Source organism: Natator depressus, chromosome 6 (genome assembly GCF_965152275.1).
Source record: "Natator depressus isolate rNatDep1 chromosome 6, rNatDep2.hap1, whole genome shotgun sequence".
In the NCBI taxonomy this organism is placed as follows: domain Eukaryota; kingdom Metazoa; phylum Chordata; order Testudines; family Cheloniidae; genus Natator; species Natator depressus.
In genome coordinates, this window is record NC_134239.1 from 2356200 (window position 1) to 2379038 (window position 22839).

The following is a 22839-nucleotide window of genomic DNA, read 5'->3' on the forward strand; positions in this document are numbered from 1 at the left end:
GGTGAGGGGCCCAGGGGTGGGATAGCAGGGGCCTGCGGGTTGGGAGTGAGGGGCACCGGCAGAGCTGGGTGAGGGTCCCAGGGGTGGGATAGCAGGGGGCTGCGGGTCGGGAGTGAGGGGCACCGGCAGAGCTGGGTGAGGGGCCCAGGGGTGGGATAGCAGGGGGCTGCGGGTTGGGAGTGAGGGGCACCGGCAGAGCTGGGTGAGGGGCCCAGGGGTGGGATAGCAGGGGCCTGCGGGTTGGGAGTGAGGGGCACCGGCAGAGCTGGGTGAGGGTCCCAGGGGTGGGATAGCAGGGGGCTGCGGGTTGGGAGTGAGGGGCACCGGCAGAGCTGGGTGAGGGGCCCAGGGGTGGGATAGCAGGGGCCTGCGGGTGGCAGCTGGGAGTTACCCTCAACTCTCTTAGCTGTGCGCTTTCTCAGAAGCAGGACACTCTGAGATTCACCATGTGGCAGAGCAGGGCTGGCTCTGGCCATCAAGGCTGCTGGTCTGTGTGCCCAGATCCTCTCTGGTGACCTTCCTTCAATCCCCTCTCCCTGCCTGCAGCTAATGCCTGGGGGCTGTCCTGTGTGCTGGGGGGGGGGTGGGATTCAGGATGCCCAAGGCAGCCCCTTTTAATAACAAGAGAAGCAACAGCAGCAGGAGTTTCCATGGCCCCTTGACTGGCTGGGCTGGCAGATGCCTGGGGTGGCTCTGAGAGCCTCACCCCACGGCTGAGCCCATGTCCGAGAGGGTCGGGTGTTTCCAGTGGGGTGAGCTCAGGGGGAAGGAACGGCTGTGTCATTCCCATCAGAGTTCAGGGTGCTGCACTCCCGGGCCCCAGGCAACCCAAAACCGCAAGAGCAGAGAGGCACTTGCCAGCCCTGCCCCAAAATGGGAGTGGCCAGCGCACAACAGTGATTGGAAACTTACCCAGCCAAGTGGTGAAAACTAACAATAGAGCCAGGAGTCCTGGCTCCCAGCCCCTCTGTGCTAGCATCTTAGCCCTGGTGTTCCCATGTGCTAGCTCCTGACCCAGTGGATCTCCCCAAGCCTGCGGGATCAGGGGGATGGAACAACTCTGGGAGGACGTCACCTGCTCCATCTGCTTGGATGTGTTCAACGACCCCGTCTCCATCATAGAATCATAGAATATCAGGGTTGGAAGGGACCTCAAGAGGCCATCTAGTCCAATCCCCTGCTCAAAGCAGGACCGATCCCTGACTAAATCATCCCAGCCAAGGCTTTGTCAAGCCTGACCTTAAAAGCTTCTCGGGAAGGAGATTCCACCACCTCCCTAGATAACGCATTCCAGTGTTTCACCACCCTCCTAGTGAAAAAGTTTTTCCTAATATCCAGCCTAAATCTCCCCCACTGCAACTTGAGACCATTACTCCTTGTTCTGTCATCTGCTACCACTGAGAACAGTCTAGATCCATCCTCTTGGGAACCCCCTTTCAGGGAGTTGAAAGCAGCTATCAAATCCCCCCTCATTCTTCTCTTCTGAAGACTAAACATCCCCAGTTCCCTCAGCCTCTCCTCATAAGTCATGTGTTCCAGTCCCCTAATCATTTTTGTTGCCCTCCGCTGGACTCTTTCCAATTTTTCCACCTCCTTCTTGTAGTGTGGGGCCCAAAACTGGACACAGTACTCCAGATGAGGCCTCACCAATGTCGAATAGAGGGGAACGATCACGTCCCTCGATCTGCTGGCAATGCCCCTACTTATACAGCCCAAAATGCCATTGGCCTTCTTGGCAACAAGGGCACACTGTTGACTCATATCCAACTTCTCATCCACTGTAACCCCTAGGTCCTTTTCTGCATCGAGTGTGGCCACAACTTCTTCCAGGGCTGCCTCTCGACTCACTGGAGCCAGATCTCAGCCCAGGGGCACCGCTGCCCAGAGTGCCGGGCTCCCTGCTCCGGCGATAGGATGATCCCAGACACACGCGTCAAAAACCGAGCGGAGAAAATCACCAAGCCTCTGCAGGAAGAGACTGAGTCGGTGAGACCAGACAGGCTGGATAAGGGGAAAAGGAGCTTTCTCTTGTAGGGGATGCTGGGCCCAATCCAGCCTCAGGGCAGGGACTGGCTGACTCATGGGGGCAGGGGATGGGACACCGGACCTTTCCCGTTTAGAGGGCACCAGCCCTGATCTGGGCCCAGGGTGGGGACTGGCTGTCTCAGAAGGGTGAGGAATGGGACACACAGACTCATAGACTGGTAGGGCAGAAGGGACCATCATGATCATCTAGTCTGAACTCCGGTACATGGCAGGCCACAGAACCTCATCTACCCGCTCCTATAATAGACCCTGAACCTCTGGCTGAATTACTGATGTCCTCAAATCATGATCAAAAGACTCCAAGTTACAGAGACTCCACCATTTACTCTAGTTCAAACCTGCAAGTGACCCGTGCCCCATGCTGCAGGGGAAGGCAACCCCCCTGCCCCAGGTCTCTGCCAATCTGATCTGTGGGCAAATTCCTTCCCAACCCCAAATATGACGATCAGCTAGACCCTGAGCATGTGGGTGAGACCCACGAGCCCGACACCTGGGAAAGAATTGTCTATAGTAACTCAGAGCCCTCCCCATCTAGTGTCCCATCACTGGCCCTTGGGGATATTTGGTAGGAGCGTTCACACATGAGCCATATGCCTTTGTAGACAACCTCATCATACCATCCCCTCCATAAACTTCTCATGCTCAGTCTTGAATCCAGTTAGGTTTTTTGTTCCCCTTGGGAGGCTGTTCCAGAACTTCACTCCTCCGATGGTTGGAAACCATCAAGGCTAAACTTGTTGCTGGCCAATTTATAGCCATTTGTTCTTGTGTCAAGGTTGGTGCTTAACTTAAATAACTCCCCTCCCTCCCTGGTATTTATCCCTCAGTTGTGTTTCTAGAGTGCAATCATAGCTCCCCTCAGCTTTCTTTTGGTTCGGCTAAACAAGCCGAGCTCTTTGAGTCTCCTCTTCTAAGGCAGGTTTTCCAGTCGTTGAATAATCCTAGTAGCCCTTCTCTGTACCTGTTCCAGTTTGAATTCATCTTTCTTAAACATGGGAGACCAGAACTGCACACTCTGCTCCAGATGAGGGCTCACCAGTGCCTTGTATCATGGCAATAACACTTCCTGTCTCTGGTGGAAATACAGTACCTCACCTGGTACATCCTAGGGTTGCATCAGCCTCTTTCACGGCCACATCGCATTGGTGGCTCATAGTCATCCAGTGATCAGCCAATAAACCCAGGTCTTTCTCCTCCTCTGTCGCTTCCAACTGAGATGTCCCCACCTTGTAGTACAAATTCTTGTTGTTAGTCCCTAAATGCATGACCTTGCACTTTTCACTATTCAATTTCATCTCATTTTTATTATTCCAGTTTTCAAGGTTGTCCAGATCTTCTGTATGATATTCCGGTCCTCCTCCGTACTGGCAATACCTCCCAACTGTGGGTCATCCCAAAATTTGATCAGTACACTCCCACTTTTTGTGCCTAGGTCATTAATGAAAATGTTAAATAAGATTGGTCCCAAGACCGATCCCCAAGGAACTCCACTAGTAACCTCCCTCCAGCCTGACAGTTCACCATTCAGTTTGACCCATTGTAGTCTCTCCTTTAACCTCTCCTTACCCACCTTCCGATTCTCATCTTAATTCCCATCTTCTCCAATTTAATTTCCCATGTGGAACTGTATCAAATGCCTTACTGAAATCCACGCAGACTAGATCAACTGCATTTCTTTTGTCTAGAAAATCAGTTATCTTCTCAAGGCAAGAGATCAGGTTGGTTTGGCATGATCTACCTTTTGTAAAGCCAGAATGTGTTTTATGCCAATTACCATTTATCTCTATGTCCTTAACTACTGTCTCTTTCAAAGCTTGTTTCAAGACCGTGCATACAATTGAGGTCAAACTCACAGACCTGTGGTTTCCTGGATCACTTTTTTTCCCCTTCTTAAATATAGGTACTATATTAGCCATTCTCCCGTCATGGGATACAAGCCCTGACTTTTACAGATTAATTACAAATCCTTGCTCTTGGACTTGCAATTTTGTGTGCTAGTTTCTTTAATATTCTTTGGTGGAGATGGTCCAGACCCCCCAGTTTGGTCCCATTAAGCTGTTTGAATTTGGCTTCCATTTCAGCCAATTCAGTGACAATTTCTACTCCCATATTCTTGTTCTCATTAGCCATCTTGCCACAAGCATCTCTATAAGCTTATTAAAAACGGAGGCAAGATATTTGTTTAGCTGTTGGGTCATACCCATGTAACCCTTCTTCCAGGTGGAGCCAGCAGCAACCAGGGCTGGGTTCAATATCTAGGGGTTTCTTTTCAACAATACAACACATAACTGGCACGAGCCCCCACCCAGTGACCTGAGAAATTTACACACCACCCTTGGGAGCCTCTCAGAGGCAAAACTTCCCCACTCGCAAGCACAGAGTCTGAGTGTAGAAAAGAAACTTTGAATAAAAGGAGGGAAGTACCTCGGCATTAATTTGGGAAAACACCACAAACAGGGTTCATAAACATAAACCATGAGCGAAAGACCCACCCCCAAGTAGGTTGGGCAGTGCCCTTTTCCCGCAGGGTCTTAAGCCAGAAACCCCAAATTCCCTTTAACGTGCCCGTCCCTTCTCTGCACCCCATTCACAGTTGCTGTCCTTGGCCAGTCCACCCCCAGAGTTCGCAGGTGCCCCTGCAGAGTTCACCTCCCACCCTGGGTGAAAACGGGACTGGGGAGAGAAGGAGGCACCTTACTCGCTCCGCGGGTTGGGCACTCGCTTGTCACCCCTATGGCTGATTGCCGTGCCTCTCTGTGGGGCTCTGCTCTCTGGCCCTCTCTTCCAGACGCCCTGCTGGCCGCTTGCCACCCCTCTCCGCCAGCCGCCCTGCTGGCCACACCAAACTCACTTCTGGGCCCCCCACTTCACACAGCTCTCAGTGATTTCAGCTGTTCGTGGGGGAGCCTGACGGCTGGGGCACACTGGGCAGTGTCTTGCATCAGAGACACTGTCCCAAAGCAGATCTAATACGTTGACCTAGGTATCAGCGATTTCAGCTCTGCAGCCTGTAACAAGACTCTCAACTGAGTCTAAATTAGCTCTGTTATTACACAGTGGAGAGAGGAAGGGACAAGTGGTGTTTGGGACCCTTAGGCAAGGCCCACAACACACATGCGTGTGTGTGTGTGTGTGTGTGTGTTCCATCGGGGTCGGCCAGGTACAGTTCTGCTGCCCTTCATGCCCCAATACCAAGGAGACTGGGGATCCAACACCAGCTAAAAGTGACCATTTGGGCAAGCAATCCCATCATGCTGAGCACCTAGGCAGGGTGGGTGTGCCCATCCAAAGGAGATCAGCGCCTGAAGTCCTTTTCCGCAGCTCACCACCAGATGTCAGGGGAGACCTCATTCAAACTCTGCTTACACCTATATCTCTAATCTCCACCCCACCCTCAGTGCTTAGCGGTCCCACTTCTTCTTTCCTTGTTTTCTTTTTATTTATAAGGCTAATTAACCTTTTAGTGTTTGTTTCAATTCCCTTTGCACGGTCTAACTCTGCTAGGCCTTTGGCAGTTCTCAGTTTTCTCTCCACTTTCGGACCTCCAGGAGGCAGCTTTCCTTGCTGATCTATCCCATCTTCGATTCCTCATAGGCTTTCTGCTTTCTCTTAATTTATCTTTGAGATCCTGGTTCATCCAGTTTGGTCGGCAACCCTTCCCTATGGGCTTCTTTCTGGATGCAGACTCCAGAGAGTTTCTGCAATTTTGACTTAAAGTAATTCCAAGCCTCTTCCACATCCAGATCCTTGAGGTTTGCAGGCCATCCACTTCCCTAATTCCCTTAATGTTTTACAGTTTGGCCTTTTGAAATCCAGGACCCCCGGCTGCCAACCTGATTTCCTTTATCCTTCCATTTAATTTAACCTGAATAGCTCATGGTCACTCGAACCAAGGCTATCCTTTACAGCCAGTTCTTCAGTGCGGTCCTGGCCTACTTACCAATACTAAATCTAAACTGATGTCACTTCTTGTTGGTTTGGTGACTGCTTGGTGAAGAAATCTGTCAGCCGTCGCATACAAAAATATCCAAGCCCTAGCATTGTTAGTAGCACTTCTCCCCCAATCTCTGTCTGGAAAACTAAAGTCTCCCATAATCACACAATTCCCAGTGGTATTTATTTCATTCAAACTATTCATGGGGTTTCTATCCACACCCAAACCGGATTCTGGGGGTCTGTAGCAGACCCGAAGCACTGTCCCAGGGGAGCATCTGGTAGCTTTTTTCCCCACAGCGATTTTGACACAAACTGATTCTGTTTTATCCATTCCATCCCTTCTCGTTTCTTTCCACTCCACCTCGTCATAAGCAGACAATGCTACTCCACCACCTCTGCCTTTCTTCTTTCTTTCCTGTAATCCAACTGTCATGGATATAAAGGGAAGGGTAAACCCCTTTAAAATCCCTCCTGGCCAGAGGAAAAATCCTCTCTCCTGTAAAGGGTTAAGAAGCTAAAGGTAACCTCGCTGGCACCTGACCAAAATGACCAATGAGGAGACAAGATACTTTCAAAAGCTGGGAGGAGGGAGAAAAACAAAGGGTCTGGGGCTGTCTGTATGCTGCTTTTGCCGGGGACAGAACAGGAATAGAGTCTTAGAACTTTTAGTAAGTAATCTAGCTAGGTGTGTGTTAGATTATGATTTCTTTAAATGGCTGAGAAAAGAGCTGTGCTGAATAGAATGACTATTCCTGTCTGTGTGTCTTTTTTGTAACTTAAGGTTTTGCCTAGAGGGATTCTCTATGTTTTGAATCTAATTACCCTGTAAGGTATCTACCATCCTGATTTTACAGAGGTGATTCCTTTAGTTCTATTAAAAGTCTTCTTGTAAGAAAACTGAATGCTTTTTCATTGTTCTAAGGTCCAAGGGTTTGGGTCTGTGGTCACCTATGCAAATTGATGAGGATTTTTACCAAAACTTCCCCAGGAAGTGGGGTGCAAGGGTTGGGAGGATTTTGGGGGGAAAGACGTGTCCAAACTACGTTTCCCAGTAAACCCAGATAAAGTTTGGTGGTGGCAGTGGAAATTCCAAGGGCAAAGGGTAAAATAGTTTGTACCTTGGGGAAGTTTTAACCTAAGCTGGTAAAAGTAAGCTTAGGAGGTTTTCATGCAGGTCCCCACGTCTGTACCCTAGAGTTCAGAGTGGGGAAGGAACCTTGACACCAGCCATGGCTGCTACTGCCCCATGGTTCTGTTCACCTGGTAATATCTGTTTTCCCATCCCGCACCCATAGTTCTACTTCCTCCATTTTGTCACCCAGGCTCCTGGCATTGCTGAGCAGACATCTTGCTGAATCTGCTTGGCTTTGCTCAGATTTTTCACCCGGGCAGGTACAGTCATTTTACTGCCAGTATCGGCCACCTGACTGTTAGTGTCGCTGCTCTTGGCACTATTGATCTAATTCTTGTGCATTGTCCTTCTCTCTGTCGTTCCTTTCTCCATTGCTGTGCCCTCTCCTACTTGATTTGCCTCCCGCTCAGTGTGAGAATCAGGCCTGGAGGTTCCATGAGCATCTCCCAGGGTTCCTAGTTTAAAGCCCTTTTCATCAGTTCTGCCAACCTCCACCCCGGAAGTCTATCTCCCTCCCGACGCAGGTGGCGTCCGTCCCATAAGACCAGTTATCTGTCTGTCTATGCCTCCCAGTGGTTGAACATCCCCAAGCCCTCGTTAGTCCCACTGCCTGAGCCATCTGTTGATTATCGGCATCTTGTCTAGGCTTCGCTCTCCTCCTCCAGGGACAGGTAGCATCCCACTGAAGATCACTTTAGCCTCCACTTGTTTATATGTCTTCCCTAGCCTGGCACAGTCTCCCTTGATGTGTTCCAGCAAGAATCTAGGGGTATTTCACCTCCAGAGAGTTCTGGCTCTGATGCAGCCCCAGGGCAGGGGGACTGGCTGGCTTGGGGGGTTGGGAATGGGGACCGGGGCTCTGATCTCGGGCACTGGCTGGGTTGGGGCTTGGGAAGGGTCACGGGGCTCTGGTGCAGGGGACTGGCTAGCTCAAGGGGGTGGGAATGGGGCATGGGGCTCTTATCAGGGGGCCATGGGACAGTCTCTCTTGGAGGGTGGGGTCCCAGGTCTGACCCTGCTCTCTCCCTGCAGCAGGGGCCGGGGGCTCAGCGGGAGCCGGGGCGCCCGGTGCAGCTGGTGCATCTGGACGAGGAAGGGGACCTGATCCTGGATGAGGAGGCCCTGAGCCGCTGCCTGGAACAGGGTGGGGTGGGGGACGCCCCCGTCTGCCTGGTGTCCATCATCGGGGAGCAGCGCCGGGGTAAATCTTTCCTGCTGAACTACCTGCTGCGCCGGCTCCGGAGCCCGGTGAGTGTGAACGGGGGCAGGAGTGAGCTGTGGGTGTGAGCTGCACACGTGGCTGTGGGCAGCTCGCCCCTCACCATGTCCAGTTAGCTCGGGCCATGCCTGGGCCCTAACGTGTCTGTCGGCCTGTCTGGAACACAGCGTGTCTCTCTCTCGTCTAGACAGCCGTGGGTCTGTTTGTCTATCAGATTACGATCACACCTGTCACCACGTATTCCTCCCTGCCCCACACTAGCACAATTAACCCCTGCCCCCCTCCCAGGGTTTGCAGCCCAGGGTAGGAGGGGGGGTATCAGTCACTCTCCTCCCCCACCCTGCACTGACCTCTCCCCCACCATGTTCCCTCCCAGCAGGACACGAGGGACGGGTCATGGATGGGCCGGGAGGATGAGCCTCTGGAGGGGTTCGAGTGGCGTGCGGACGAGGAGCGAGTCACCAATGGGGTGTGGGTGTGGAGTCAGCCCTTCTGGGTCCCGGCCAAGGCGGGGAAGGTAAGTGGGGGGGTTTGGGGTGCACAGGGAAGGGGGAGGAGGCCTTTGGGGAGCTGGGAGAAGGGAACCAGGTGGAGAGAGAACAGGGGGGAAAGGAGAAGAGACAGAAGTAAGGAGCTAACCCTGGGGAACTTCTGGGGAAGGTGAGAAGGAGATGCCAGGGGTCATGGGGGCTGAGCAGGGGGCAGGCTCTGGGGGCGGAGGGGCCGTGGGTGGCTGGACAAAGCCGGGAGCTGACCTGGGGCTCTCACTCTTGGCCCCCCCAGGTGGCCGTGCTGCTGGTGGACACCGAGGGCTCCATGGACATTGAAAGGAACAAGGAGACCAGCATCAAACTCTCTGCCTTTTCCATGCTGCTCAGCTCCTACCAGGTTGGGGGGCTCCCCGGCGGGGGCTGTGCTGCAGGGAACGGGGGCTCAGCAGGGGGCGCTCTCCCCTGGAGGTCAGGGCTGGCCCCAGTGCGGCGCTAGAGGGTGCTGTATTTGGGGCGGGTGACATGGCTGGGAAGTGGCCTGGGGTGGCCGTCCCTGCTCGTTGCTGTAGCTCTGTCTGTCTCGTGATTATTTGCAGATACTGAACACTGGCTGTCGGGTGAAGGACCCGGATCTCGAGTACCTGGAGGTGAGGCCGGGCAGTGCAGAACGTGGCCGGGCCAGGTTCTCCCATTAGCCCCACAGGGTTATTATCCCTCCCCATAGCTCCTGTGGGGAAACTGAGGCCCAGAGAGAGAAACCAACTCTCCCACGGTCACGTGGGCCTCTGGAGTCAGCACTGTCACCACATGGCCCAGCCTGGCTCTCTGCTCCCAGGTGTCTGGCGTGGGCCACTGGGCCAAAGTTAGGACCCCTCCCTCCCCTCCAGCCCAGCTCTGCCATTGGTGGGAAGCTGCTGGGGCCAGGGCTTGGGGTGGTCGCTCTGCCCCCCTGCACTGCTCTTCTCTTCTCTCCAGGCTCTTACCCAGCCCCAGCCCCGCTGGGTTGAGCCTCTGTCAGTCGCACCCTTAGCGACATCACTGCCACCTGTGGTATATGGCATGTCCTGCCCCTGTACTGCACCCTGAGGGGATTCTCTGTTCAGGGGAGGGGTCGGCTTGGGAGGGTTTTATCTGCCTTCGCTGCCCCGGGTTCTGTCATTGGCAAAAACCTGGTTCACGCAGAGATATGGAGGCCTAGTCAGAGCTCAGGGAAATGCTACATGGCTGACATTGTTCAAGGCATGAGCAGAGCCGTGGTTTGACCCCTGGAGCTGTGCAAAGAAAGTTGGAAGCATCAATCAGCCCGAGGCAATGGGGTGTTTGTGGAGTGGAACCCGTTTGTAAAAGGACCCCAAATTTCAATCACTGACTCCCCCCCGCATTCCTCCCTCACCTCTATGGAGCACCTTGAGAGAAGGAGAAAGCCCTGAAACCAGATAGAGGAGGGGTTGCACATTGACAGTCCTCCCCACCAGTGCCAGACCCACAGCCTCCCTCTCACTCCCATGGCCGGGTGCAGCTTCTTTCTCTCGGACCCACTGAAATCGTCTCTGTCCATCTCATAATTCGTTTTGCGCTCGCTGTGCCTCGCTCTCTGCCCTGGGCAGAGGGAGAAGCTCAGGTGTGGGGGCGGGGGGTGATCAGGCCCCTTTCTGTCCACAGGCAGGATCATTTCCGCCCAAACTAAACACCTCCCAGGTCCCAGACTCACCCCGCCCCTCTTTTCTCTCTGCAGATGTTTGTGCAGGTGGCCGAAGTGGTGGGAGAGGCCTATGGACTGGAGCCCATTCAGGTGAGATGGCTTCTCCCCCATCACCTGCTCTGCCCCATGTATCCCCACATTGCACCTCTCCCCCACTCCACAGCATGCTCCTGCCCCTTGCACCCCCTGCCCCACTCCTGAGGGGTTGAGGTTTCCCCAGCAGACACTGTCCCTCTCCACGTCCCAGTGTCCCCCCACCCCCAGTGACCCCCACTCCCCTTCTGTCTCCCCTGCAGCACCTGGACCTACTGGTGCGGGATTGGAGCAGCTCCCGGGTCCTCAGAGCCCAGGGTGGGGAGCAGCATCTGAGACACGTCAGACAGGTGAGTGTGGGGCTTGGGGGGGATGGGGAATGGGACCCAGGGCCTAGTTGTGATCCAGACCCAGTGTTGGGGACTGGCTGGCTCAGGGGTTGGGGAATGGGACATGGGGCCTTTCCCCTCTCAGGGGCTGGTAACCCCACCCTTTATAAAGGTTGTATGACAAATCCCATTATAAGACCCCTTTAAAGTTGCTTATAACTTTGCCAAACTTTAACTGTTTGGGCTGAAATTTTCCATGCTTGTTCTCTGCCACCAGCTCAATTCATGGATGCTCCCTCTAGCTGTTTCTGAGAATGAGGCTAAAAAAACCACATTGTTTGGCAATATTGAAAGAAAATTCTGATGTTCCTTTTTTTTTTAAAAAAACATCTCTATCCTCCCCGCCCTCCCTGCTTCAGAATAAGGACTCTTAATTTGTTGGGGGGTGCAGTGGCCAGTGTGTCGGGCATATGGCAGAGTCCGTCCACACAGACCATGCTCCAGGCCCTCCCAGCTCCACATGCTGCCCAGACTGAGCATGCCCCGTCCCCAGAGAGCGACCCAGCAAGCTCCAGCCTGGGGAGACAGAAGCAAAGCTGGACTTTCCCTGCAGTTTCTGCTCCAAGCCAGGCACCAGAACTGAGAGGGGACCTCCTGTCTCTCCCATGCTCTCAGTGAGCCCAGGTGGCGGGAGAAGGAAGCTGCTTGATTGCAATGTGGAGGGGAGAAAAGCCAGAGCAGGAGTAGGGAAAGGAGCAGGGTGGGACAAGGCATCTGGATAGACTGGGAATGGGGTAGGGGGTGGGAGGAGGCTGAGCCCTAGGACTCACTCCTTTCTCTTCCTGCCATCCCCTGTCTCGTTCACTGCACCTGTCACGGAGTCCCCGGGCGATGCTCTGGAACTGCTCCCCATGAAGCCAGTCAGGACTCTGGGGAAGTCTCCTTTCTGTGAGCAGCCTCTCTGCAGGACACACAGCTCACACCTTCCTGGGTCTGACCTCGGAGCATTCAGCATCCTCTGCCCCTCCGTGCGCTTCCCCCAGTGAGTCCGCTCAGGCAGGGCTCCTGGGGAAGCCAGAGGGTCCTGCACCCCAACTCCCCAGTCAGACGTGACTCTCAGCCAGCCAGTAAAACAGAGGTTTATTAGACAACAGGAACATGGTCTAAACCAGAGCTTGCAGGTGCAGAGAACAGGACCCCTCAGCTGGGTCCATTTGGGGGGGGCAGTGAGCCAGACAACCACATCTGCCCTTCACTCCATGTCCCAGCCAGCCCCAAACTGAAACTCCCTCCAGCCCCTCCTCCTCTGGGCTTTGTTCCTTTCCCGGGCCAGGAGGTCAACTGATTCCTTTGTTCTCCAGCCCTTTAGCTCTCACCTTGCAGGGGGGAAGGGCCCAGGCCATCAGTTGTCAGGAAACAGGGTGTTGGCCATTCTCTGTGTCCAGACCCCTGCACATACCTGCCCTCTAGGGCTCTGCAATGATCATACACCCTTACCCCACCCCCTAGATACTTAAGAACTTCATAGGGGAGACTGAGGGACCCCCACATTATTCAGAGGGAACATTAAGAACAGTCCCACTTCGTCACATCTCTCCCCCCTTCGAGATCGAACTGAGCGGGGTCACTTTAGCCGGTGACCTGGGGAAGTTCGAAGCCACCAACGTTCCCATGGATGCCCCAGCATCTCTCCCATTCCTTGGTAGGAGTTACACCAGGCCCTTCCAGTTTCACGCCCTCCCTTAGGTCGGGGGTGGTCGATAGCACTCGCAGGCCGCATGTGGGAAGGTTTATGCGGCCTGTGCCCTTTGGCCACCCCAAAACCCCAAGGGGTCAAACTGGGATTGGGTCTTCTCCCCAACAAGCTGGCCAAACACAGCCACTTGGTTATAGGACTGTTTAACTTTCTTAACAGCTTTCATTTCATCTGAGACCTTCTCAAAGCTATCCACACTGGGTCTTTCAACAGGAAAGTCAGTGGATCCATTCACAACAGAAAATTTCTGGCTGTTAGGAACTGAAACTTTCTTGATTAAATCACTTTCACACCCTTCAGTTGCAGTAAACTGCTTGCAAAGACTCCATGAGGATTCCTTTCCCGAGGGCTTTTCTATGCAACAATTCACCCCTCCCAGAAATTCTGCTCTTACCCTCTTCACCGAGGGCTTGCTCTAGAAGAACACTTTCCTGAGCAACAACAGACTCTTTCTGGGTCTCCCTTACATCCAGAATCACCTCTGGCCCATCCGGCGGATTCCTACACAATCCCCTTCCAGGCAAACTTACAGGCTTCCTAGATAAAAGGTCAGAAGCATTCTCCTTCCCTTTGCCACACACAAGTTCAGGAATCTTTTCCTTCTTGCTACGGGTTTCCACACCCTCAGTAGGTAACACAATCACACACCTTTATGCTCTCCTTGTGCCCTGGCTAGGATCTCACCCTGATTAGACAGAGTTGCTCCACCCTTTCCAACAACACACTAGCAACAGACAAAATACAAGCACCAGAATTGTCTGGTCTCTGGGATTTTACATAGACCCTAACTGGATGCGACCTAGTTACAGGGCCATTCTCCTGAGCAGACCCAAACTTAGGACCCTTCCCTTCCTGGGCTTTAGCTGAATCCAGAACCAACTCTGAGACAACTGCACGACCCTCAACCAGCACAGGCTGAAAGGCCCCTTCTGTCTGCTCCACAGACAAAGAAGAGCCGGACACACTTTCTCCCTTCCCAGACACACAGCTTGGGATCTCATTCCCCTGGTCCCAGCACACAAGGCTGGTCACAGACACCTGCTTGGAGATCAGGGTAGCTCCCTCCATAGGCAAGTCAATACCCCTGGCAGACACAGGCACATTTCCTTCCCTGTCCAAATTCTCCACCCAGCTAACAGGTAAGGTCCAGGGACACTCATCTTCCACTCTCCTCTCCTTCTCGCCCTGCTGACTAGACACAGCCATCAGCTCACAAGGCTGCCTAGGCTCATCCAAACTTTCCTTACCGAGCACCTTGCCACTCCCCACAGATCCCCTGCCCTGCCTGTGTCTCCCCCCACTCAGCTGGGGTCTCAGCTCCCACTGTGCTCAGCGCTGCCCTTGCTGTGCCAGTGGGGGTAGGCAGCGAGCTCCCTGCTTTCCTCACAGCATCAGAGCCAACGTGAGCCCCCTCTCCGGTGTGCAAGGGGGGCGGGGAGCATCTCTCTGTCCCACCCAGCCCCAGGGGTCTGGTTACAGGCAGGCAGGTAGCCTGAGCCTAGCCGCTCCTCCCTGCTGCCAGCCAGGTCATCTGCATTTTCACTGACCATTTCCCTCTCCGCCGATTGGTTCCCTGGATTCAAATTCAAACCCTTGGCAGTTACAGGAGCAGGGCCTGGATCCTGCCCCAAAGAGACACAGTCACCCCACAACAGGGTCTCGCAGCTGGTATCCTGGAGAACCCCAACAACCAGCCAGCCCCACCCCTCCTGGGTCTGCACAGGGATCTGGGCCATAGGCAGGGCGAGGGGCTTCGTCCCTGGGACCCTCACCCAGCTCACACAGCCCCTCAGCATCTGAGGCTGCACCACCAGGAGCCTGACAACAGTTCTCTCTGTCCCAGGATCTCGCCCCCCCAGGAATGTCTCCCCTTTGACCATCACCTTCCGCTCCCACTGGGGGTCCGAGGGGCCGGGCCCCAGGAAACTCCACACAGACATATAGGTTGGGGTCAGGAGTGGGAGCCTGTCCACCTCCCCACCCATCTGGCTGACAGAGTCTGTGGCCTTGGGACCCAGCAAGGGAGCTAGACACCGGGGCTTTTCCGCAGGGTCCCCCTGGTTCAAATCTCCAGCCTGCTCAAAGGCAGTGAGGTGGCATCCACATCCCCCCCTCCTTAACCAGGGGCAGCAATTGAGTCTCGAGGTTCCCTGCAGAACTGGCCCCCCGGGGTCTATCCCCACTCACCCCTGGCAGGTCCCCTAGGCCTCTCCGCTCCCCCACCGCCAGTTCATGCAGCTGCTGCTTCTGCAGCTCTTTCTCGGACTCTCGCTGTCTCTCACAGTCCTCTTGCTCTCTCGGACTCAGCTCCAATCCCGTCCGTCTCCGATCCCCCGATGGGGAACCTGATCATGAAGACCCTCGTCTGGTCGGGGACAGGAGTCTTGGCGATGCCTGGCTACCACTCCAGCTGCTCCCAGACCCTGCTATAGCCCCATTTGGGGTCAGGAATCTGTCCCTTAGAGCGGTCACCCTCCTCCAGCTGCACGATGAACTGTGCTTTGGTGAACTTTCCAATGCTCAACCCTCTCTTTCTGCACAGGGTTACAATGTCCTTCTTCAGGAGATGGTGACAGGCCATCGCTCTGCTCTTCCCAAGTTGTTGTGGACTCACAGGCCTGTGTGCTCTCAGCTCCCCACGGTTTCCAGGGAGAACCCCTAGTGTGCCAGCCCTTCTCGAGGTCACCACCTCTTTGCCAGGGTCGAGCTGCAGACTCCTCCGCCCCTGGGACCACTCGCTGCAGTCCCCCGGGGGACCCTGTTACTGCAGAAGTCCTTCTCTCTGGTCACACACTTCCAGGAGTTAACCGCCCCCTGAAACCGTCTCTCTCTGAATCTTCAGCACGCCTGGTCCCCGTCAATCCCCCTTCCTTTTACTGCTCCCCCGTCACTTACTGCAGGAAGCGCCGTCCATGGGGTGCAGTACATCCCACCGCTGCCACCAGTTGTCACGGAGTCCCCGGGCGATGCTCTGGAACTGCTCCCCATGAAGCCAGTCAGGACTCTGGGGAAGTCTCCTTTCTGTGAGCAGCCTCTCTGCAGGACACACAGCTCACACAGCTTCCACCTTCCTGGGTCAGACCTCGGAGCATTCAGCATCCTCTGCCCCTCCGTGCGCTTCCCCCAGCGAGTCCGCTCAGGCAGGGCTCCTGGGGAAGCCAGAGGGTCCTGCACCCCAACTCCCCAGTCAGACGTGACTCTCAGCCAGCCAGTAAAACAGAGGTTTATTAGACAACAGGAACATGGTCTAAACCAGAGCTTGCAGGTGCAGAGAACAGGACCCCTCAGCTGGGTCCATTTTGGGGGGGCAGTGAGCCAGACAACCACGTCTGCCCTTCACTCCATGTCCCAGCCAGCCCCAAACTGAAACTCCCTCCAGCCCCTCCTCCTCTGGGCTTTGTTCCTTTCCCGGGCCAGGAGGTCAACTGATTCCTTTGTTCTCCAGCCCTTTAGCTCTCACCTTGCAGGGGGGAAGGGCCCAGGCCATCAGTTGTCAGGAAACAGGGTGTTGGCCATTCTCTGTGTCTAGACCCCTGCACATACCTGCCCTCTAGGGCTCTGCAATGATCATACACCCTTACCCCACCCCCTAGATACTTAAGAACTTCATAGGGGAGACTGAGGCACCCCCACATTATTCAGAGGGAACATTAAGAACAGTCCCACTTCGTCACAGCACCCCTTCCAATGCCTACCGCAAACGAGGCCGGGCTCCTCCAGACCCTCTCTGACTGCCTGGCAGGTCTGGCTAAAGTTAACACAGGTGTTTGTGTGTCAATGTAACCATTGCCCCTGGCTCAGCAGAAGCTGGAGGCGAGGTCGCCTTGCAAACACCCCAAGGCCCTGGAAGTGCTGAAGAGAAGGAGCAGCCGCTGTTACCTGATGCCCTTCCCTGGCGAGCGGATCGCGATGGGGAGCAAGGGAAGGCTGAGAGGTAAGGGACCCAGGACAGCAGCTCTAAGCCCCCTGCCCTATGCAGAGCAATGTGACTGGGGCACTGATCATGCCTGTGCGTGGCAGATAGAGAGAAGGGGGATCAGACAGGCCCTGTATTCCTCCACCATCGTCCATCTCTCTCCCCTTTGCAGACATGGGTGAGAAATTCCGGGAGAGCCTGAGGGACTACGTCACCGCCCTGGTGACCACGGCTGGTCAACACGTCCGGAAGGACCGGCATGGGGAGGTGCTGACCGGAACACAACTCGCTGCCAAGATAAAGGTGGGGACTGGCCAGCTGTGCTGGAGGGAGCAGGAAGGGGATGCTCTCTCCTTGCTGTCAGTGATGACCCCAATACCCCCAATTCCCCAGCTGCACCACCCCAGAGGTGGCTGCATCTCAGCGCCAGGCGAGCCATCCCCATGTTCCCAGCCTATCTAAGCCCTGTGGAGTCTGTGACGTGATTATTTCTTTTGGTTTCTTTGCAGAATTTATCTGATGTGATGAAGAAACATCGCTCCGGCTTCTCCTCTCCCTGTCAGGTACCATCTCTGTCTCTGACCTGATAATGGGATGTCTCCTTTCCCCCTTCCATGCCAGGGCTGATGAGATGCTGGGAACTGGGGCCATCCTACTGGAGGTGACTGGGAAAAGATCTCAGGTTCTTGGACTCCAAGGTAGAAGAATTTGACTAGACTAGAGGGTGGCTGATGATTTAGGGTTTGGCCAGTCTAGGGACGCATCTCCAGTTCAGAGGTCCATAACATCAATATGTCTGTCCCCAGGCATGGGGACATACCTGCCCTATATAAATGACAGCAGTTTATCGGAGCTGGCCCCAAAGTGGGGATTTTTGTGCAGAGCCCGTTGAGTTTCCTACAAACCCCCCAAATGTTTCCATTTGGCAACGCTGCCGACGTGGCTCCCGTAGTTCATGCTCCTCACGTGCCTCATTCTTCTCTAGGGGTTGGTGCAAGAGGGGGACACTCACCTCTCATGAGCACCTCCAGTCAGCTGGGTGCAATCCTGCATTCTTCCCTTTTTCTCTTCCGGGTGCCCCTGTTGCAGTTTTAATATGGAGATGTACCTATCTCATAGAGCTGGAAGGGACCTTGAAAGGTCATCGAGTCCAGTCCCCTGCCTTTACAGCAGGACCAAGTACCGTCCCTGACAGATTTTTTTTTTTTTGCCCCAGATCCCTAAATGGCCCCCTCAAGGATTGAAATCACAACCCAGGGTTTAGCAGGCCAATGCTCAAACCACTGAGCGATCCCTGCCCTGGTTGCTGTAGTCAGGGGTGCTTCAGCCCTCCGGCTAAGTCAGACATAGTCTAAAGACACACCAAGCAACCTCTTCCCGGGTAACACAGTCCAACAAACGGTTGGCCCCCTCTGGGGTCTTGAGCTGCATCTCTGGGCCTGTTTAAACTCTAGCCCCTTTCTCAGGCTCCAAAACGAAACTTGCCCCCTTCTCAGGGCTTTGGCCACCGCACCAGTGGCTGGTGGGGGACCTGGGCTCGCTCACTACTCGGAGTCCCAACTCAGGGACCCTGCAAGGAGCAGCCACCTGCTGCTTTCTTTCCTAATTGCTACTGCTGCATTTCCTCGGGTGCTTCCCACTCTGTCCCATCACCTTCTTGGGTTCTCTCTCTGTTCCCTCTCTCAGCAGGGTCTCCCCCAGGCCTCCTTGCCTGGAGAGTTTCTCTGTCTTGATTTATCAGGGTCTTCTCAGGCCTCTGTGCCTGGACAGTTTCCCGGTCCTGTCCCCGTGTGAGCAGGGCTTCTCCCCAGTCTCTTTCCCTGTGGAGTCTCACAGCCTTTTAGTCTTTCTTTACCCTTCTGGTCCCAGCCAGCGACTGCCCTGCTCAGCCCCTGCAGCTCCTTTTAACTGAGCCTGCCGTACCCTGATTGGCTGCTTCGCTGCAGCCTTTCTAGGCAGGCGTGGAGGACCCACTCTCATTGGTCCTTTACCTGGGGTGGGGTGTGCTAGGACTGCAGGACCTCCAGCAGGGGGCCCTAAAGGGCCAGGTGCTCCCCATCCCAGCTGAGCATCCTGGTTGGACGGCACCTCCCATGAGCCTGGCCTGAGAGGACAATGGAGCAACTAGACTTCATCTCCCATGATGCACCAGCATCTCCTTGTTTGGTGAGGGGAAGCCTGGCATCATGGCCCCGGTGCACCATGGGAGTTCTAGTCCAACCAGGGAGCTGGACATATAGAGGAGAATGAGGCAGCCAAGCTACGTTTCCCACAATGCACCACAGCATCCTTTTATGGTGAGGGGAAGCCAGGCATCATGACTGTAGTGCATCATGGGAGGCACAAGTGGCAAGATGGGGCAAGGTGGCTCTAAATCCACTATTGTGATCCTGAATTCAGGGAACCAGGGTCCCAGGATGGCCCGGGGATGGAGTCCAAGCCTGAGTCAAGCCAGGAGCCGGGTTCAAGCTCTGTTGCTTTGCAGCATAGCCTTAGCCCTGCTGGACTTGTGCTCTGGGAGACCACCCAGAGTATCCCACAATCCCACAGGGCTGACTTTCTTTCCCCTCTGGCCAGTGCAGGTTGCTGGACAGCCCAGTTTTCCCAGGCTGCACCACCACCAAAGGGGAAAAGGGCAGAAGCAGCTAGGGAGGGCGCTAGGAAGTCTGGGATACGGGTGGTTGCACTCAGGCCTGCACAATGCAGTGTAGATGCTGGAGCTCCAAGCTGGAACCCAGGGTTCAGCCAGTCCTAAGCTGGGGTTACAAATGAGTGTAGTTGCTCCAGCCCTAGGTTAACAGCCCCAGGGGCTGCTAACTCCATTTCTACTAACTCTGGGCTTACATCGCAGTGTAGACATAACCAGAGGCATGGACTGCAAAGTTCTCTTGGGTGTCAGCCTCAGATTGGCTGGGCCAGGTGCTACCCAGGCCCTCTTCTAGAGGAGAATTGGGGTGGGGGATGCAGCTTATGTACATGGGGGGGGGATAGACCGTCCTAGCTATTCTGGAATAACTACACCCCAAAAACCACTCCAGAATAGCACCACAGCAGAGACTGTTCCGGAGTCATTGTGTTACCCGGTCAATTTAGGGCTCCCCGCCTATACCCTGGCTAGGACTCAAGGCAACACCCCGTCAATTTAAGGCACCCTCACCCTTTCCCTACAAAGGACTTGGGGTCTAAGACGCATAAGAGCAGCCATTCTGGGTCAGACCAAAGGTCCCTCTAGCTGAGAATCCTGTCCTCCAACAGTGGCCAATGGCGGTTGCCCCAGAGGGAGTGAACAGAACAGGTTATCAACAACTGATCCATCCCCTCTCGCCCATTCCCAGCTTCTGGCAAACCTATCCATACCCACGGGGCTCAGGAAGAAACCGGGTCAATTTAAGTACCCGCCCTTCCCCTCGGGGCTCAGGGCTGTAGGGGTCTGCGGTACCTTTTCCCAGCCAAAAAGCCTTATGCAGTTTTACTCTAAACATCTATTTATTTGCAACACACACAGAACACATATACTGAGCAAATCCCTTATGCTCACCACTCCCAACATACAGACAAATTTCACCCCATGGCCAGTCAGGATTCACTCATCGGGGGTTCCCGGAGCCCACACACGTCACGGTTTTGCAGAGGGGTCAGAGTTCCTGCAGTTTGATGTTGTATTGCAATCCGGAAATGCTTTCCAAAGAGCAATGTTTTTCATTTACAGTATACAGGTAAAACTAGCTCCCGCCTTCAAATTTACTAAACCTATCACATTATCCCACACTCCTAAATAACAGAAATTTTAACCTATTACACACTGGCATCTATGTGTCCTCCTTCCCACCCAAGTTTTTTACATTTTATCTTTCATTCCCAAATTGTAACTTAGTTGTGACCTTCTCTGTTTATGCAGAGGGCAGCATAAAACACTGGTCAGAGTTTATTTCACCATTTGTTGAGTCTCCTTCTGTATCCTCCCTAATTTCTCAGCCTCTGGGCGTCTCTACTTTACCACCTCCATAAGTCTAACGCTCATCAGGGACATTCCTGAGTTGGGGGTTGTTGGTTTTTTTCAATTTTAGTGGTGATATCCCTGAGTTTCACCCAAGTGTGGTTTAATATGTGGGGGCTGATCAGGTCTCAGGCCAACAATTGCTCCTCCGCAACAAGATTTAACCTAGCCCAGAACAATACTCCTTCCCCACACCAAAAAAGAGCTGAGATTCACACCCAAACCCCCTGCCTCCTGGAGATCGATAAAACCCCCAAATACCACCAGACCCATGAGAGCCGGCGTCACTGATGCACTGTTGGGTGTCAGCCTCAGGCCGAGCCCAGCTGGGACAGGGGTTTGCAGAGTCCTTGGCTACAGGAAGGTGCTGCAGATGCAAAGTGCAGGTCGGGGTGGGGAAGGGAGCTGAGGCTGGGCTGCCGTGAGGAACAAACTGGAGACTGGCGGTACCAGAAGCCCCAAGCAGCTGCCACCCCAGCTAGCAGCATCTCTCTGTTACATGAGGTTGCTGTGGTGGAAGCTGCAGCCACTAGGTGGAGGCAGGTCCCGATAAACGGCGGCTCACCCCAGCCTTGTCCTCCCGGCACAGATGGCCAACACCTTCCACAACCAGAGAGTCCTGGACAGGGCCCGCGCAGACCACGCTGTGTTTCTGAAGGAGAAGGTGAGTCTAAGGGGGCAGCTTTGTCCCCAGCCAGGGGAACCCAAGGGAAACTTCCTGGCCAGCCCTGCAGGCTATGGGATTTGTGGCAAGAGATAAGAGTTCAGACCTCTAGCTCCCAGGGATGCTGCACGGACGAGAGACTCCAAACCTGGCACAAGAGGGGGCCCAATCTCGAACCTGAGGACTGTGCAGCACCCAGCATGACGGAGGCCCCAAATTCAGGTGGGGGTTGGTCTGTGCAGCACCTCGCATGAGGGGGCCAGTTTCAGGCAGGAAATCTGAGCTGTGCCCGGCCCGGTGGGAGGTCTGATCTCAGCTGAGGGCTGTCTGTATGACCCGGGCCCTGATCTCGGATGGTGAGGGGGTTTGTGTAATGTCCCATGTGAAGTGGGCCCCAATCTTAGGATGGAGCTGTGCCGTGCTTGCCCTTTTTAATGCTCTTAGCCGTCTCCTCTCCCGGCGAGCGCAGGACGGCGGCTCCCGGAACATGGTCGCCTGCCTGAAGGTGCGGCCGGGCAAGATGGCAGAGCTGTTCGCGGAGCAGTGTGGGCAGTTGCTGGGGCGGTGCTGGATGGACATGCGAGAGCCGGCACCAGAGAAAGAGGCCCAGCTGACAGGGCTGGAGGAGGAGCTGACGCGGGAGGCCGAGACCTTCCTGCAGAGCTACAGGAAGCGCTTCAAGAAATTTGTCATTGCGGCGGGCGTGGGCGTAGGGGCGGTGGCCCTGGCAACCGTGGGCGGAGCTGCTGGTGCAGGAATTGCCGCTGCTGCCATTGGTGCAGAAGCGGCTGTGGCGCTCAGTGTGTCGGGGGCAGCAGGCATTGGGGTTGGGGCGGGCGCCGTGGCCGGGGGGTGTGTGGGCGGGGGTGTGGGCATGGGAGTTGGTGGGAAGATCACCCAGAAGGACAAGAAGAAGGCCAAGGCTGCCGCTGGCCAACAGGAGGAGGGGGACGGCACTCTGGAGGTGTCAGATACGGCTCCCCTGATCTGAACGGGACCCCCCCAGTCTGGGGCTGATGAATGGGGTGACGGGGCTGCAGCGTGGCACAGACACGTCACCCACAAACCACCCCACAGTGGGGCAGCCATCGCCCACCGATTCTAAGAGGGGACATTAGACTCATAGAATCTCAGGGTTGGAAGGGACCTCAGGAGGTATCTAGTCCAACCCCCTGCTCAAAGCAGGACCAATCCCTGACTAAATCATCCCAGACAGGGTTTGGTCAAGCCTGACCTTAAAAACTTCTAAGGAAGGAGATTCTACCACCTCCCTAGGTAATGCATTCCAGTGCTTCACCACCCTCCTAGTGAAAAAGCTTTTCCTAATATCCAACCTAAACCTCCCCCACTGCAACTTGAGACCATTACTCCTTGTCCTGTCATCTGCTACCACTGAGAACAGTCTAGAGCCATCCTCTTTGGAACCCCCTTTCAGGTAGTTGAAAGCAGCTATCAAATCCCCCCTCATTCTTCTCTTCCGCAGTCGAAACAATCCCAGTTCCCTCAGCCTCTCCTCATAAGTCATGTGTTCCAGACCCCTAATCATTTTTGTTGCCTTCCGCTGGACTCTTTCCAATTTTTCCACCTCCTTCTTGTAGTGCGGGGCCCAAAACTGGAC

General features: G+C 54.8%; 1 protein-coding gene across 1 annotated transcript; it reads left to right on the top strand.

The window, feature by feature from the left end:
* Window positions 1-1049: 1049 nt before the first annotated feature.
* LOC141988445 (RING finger protein 112-like) lies at window positions 1050-22212 on the top strand. Its single transcript, XM_074954234.1, has 13 exons — window positions 1050-1109; window positions 1792-1986; window positions 8147-8362; window positions 8713-8850; window positions 9117-9221; window positions 9421-9471; window positions 10560-10616; window positions 10823-10909; window positions 16449-16578; window positions 16733-16863; window positions 17070-17123; window positions 21147-21221; window positions 21691-22212. The coding sequence occupies exons 1-13, from the start codon at window positions 1050-1052 to the stop codon at window positions 22210-22212; spliced, it is 1821 nt and encodes a 606-aa protein (XP_074810335.1).
* Window positions 22213-22839: the final 627 nt, after the last annotated feature.

Bases quoted from the DNA above. Each gene is read 5' to 3' on its own strand.
- LOC141988445 (XM_074954234.1), top strand. From the start codon at position 1,050: ATGGAACAACTCTGGGAGGACGTCACCTGCTCCATCTGCTTGGATGTG. The intron at 10,617-10,822 runs GTGAGATGGCTT...TCTCCCCTGCAG, and splicing joins ATGGACTGGAGCCCATTCAG to CACCTGGACCTACTGGTGCG. The intron at 21,222-21,690 runs GTGAGTCTAAGG...CGGCGAGCGCAG, and splicing joins CTGTGTTTCTGAAGGAGAAG to GACGGCGGCTCCCGGAACAT.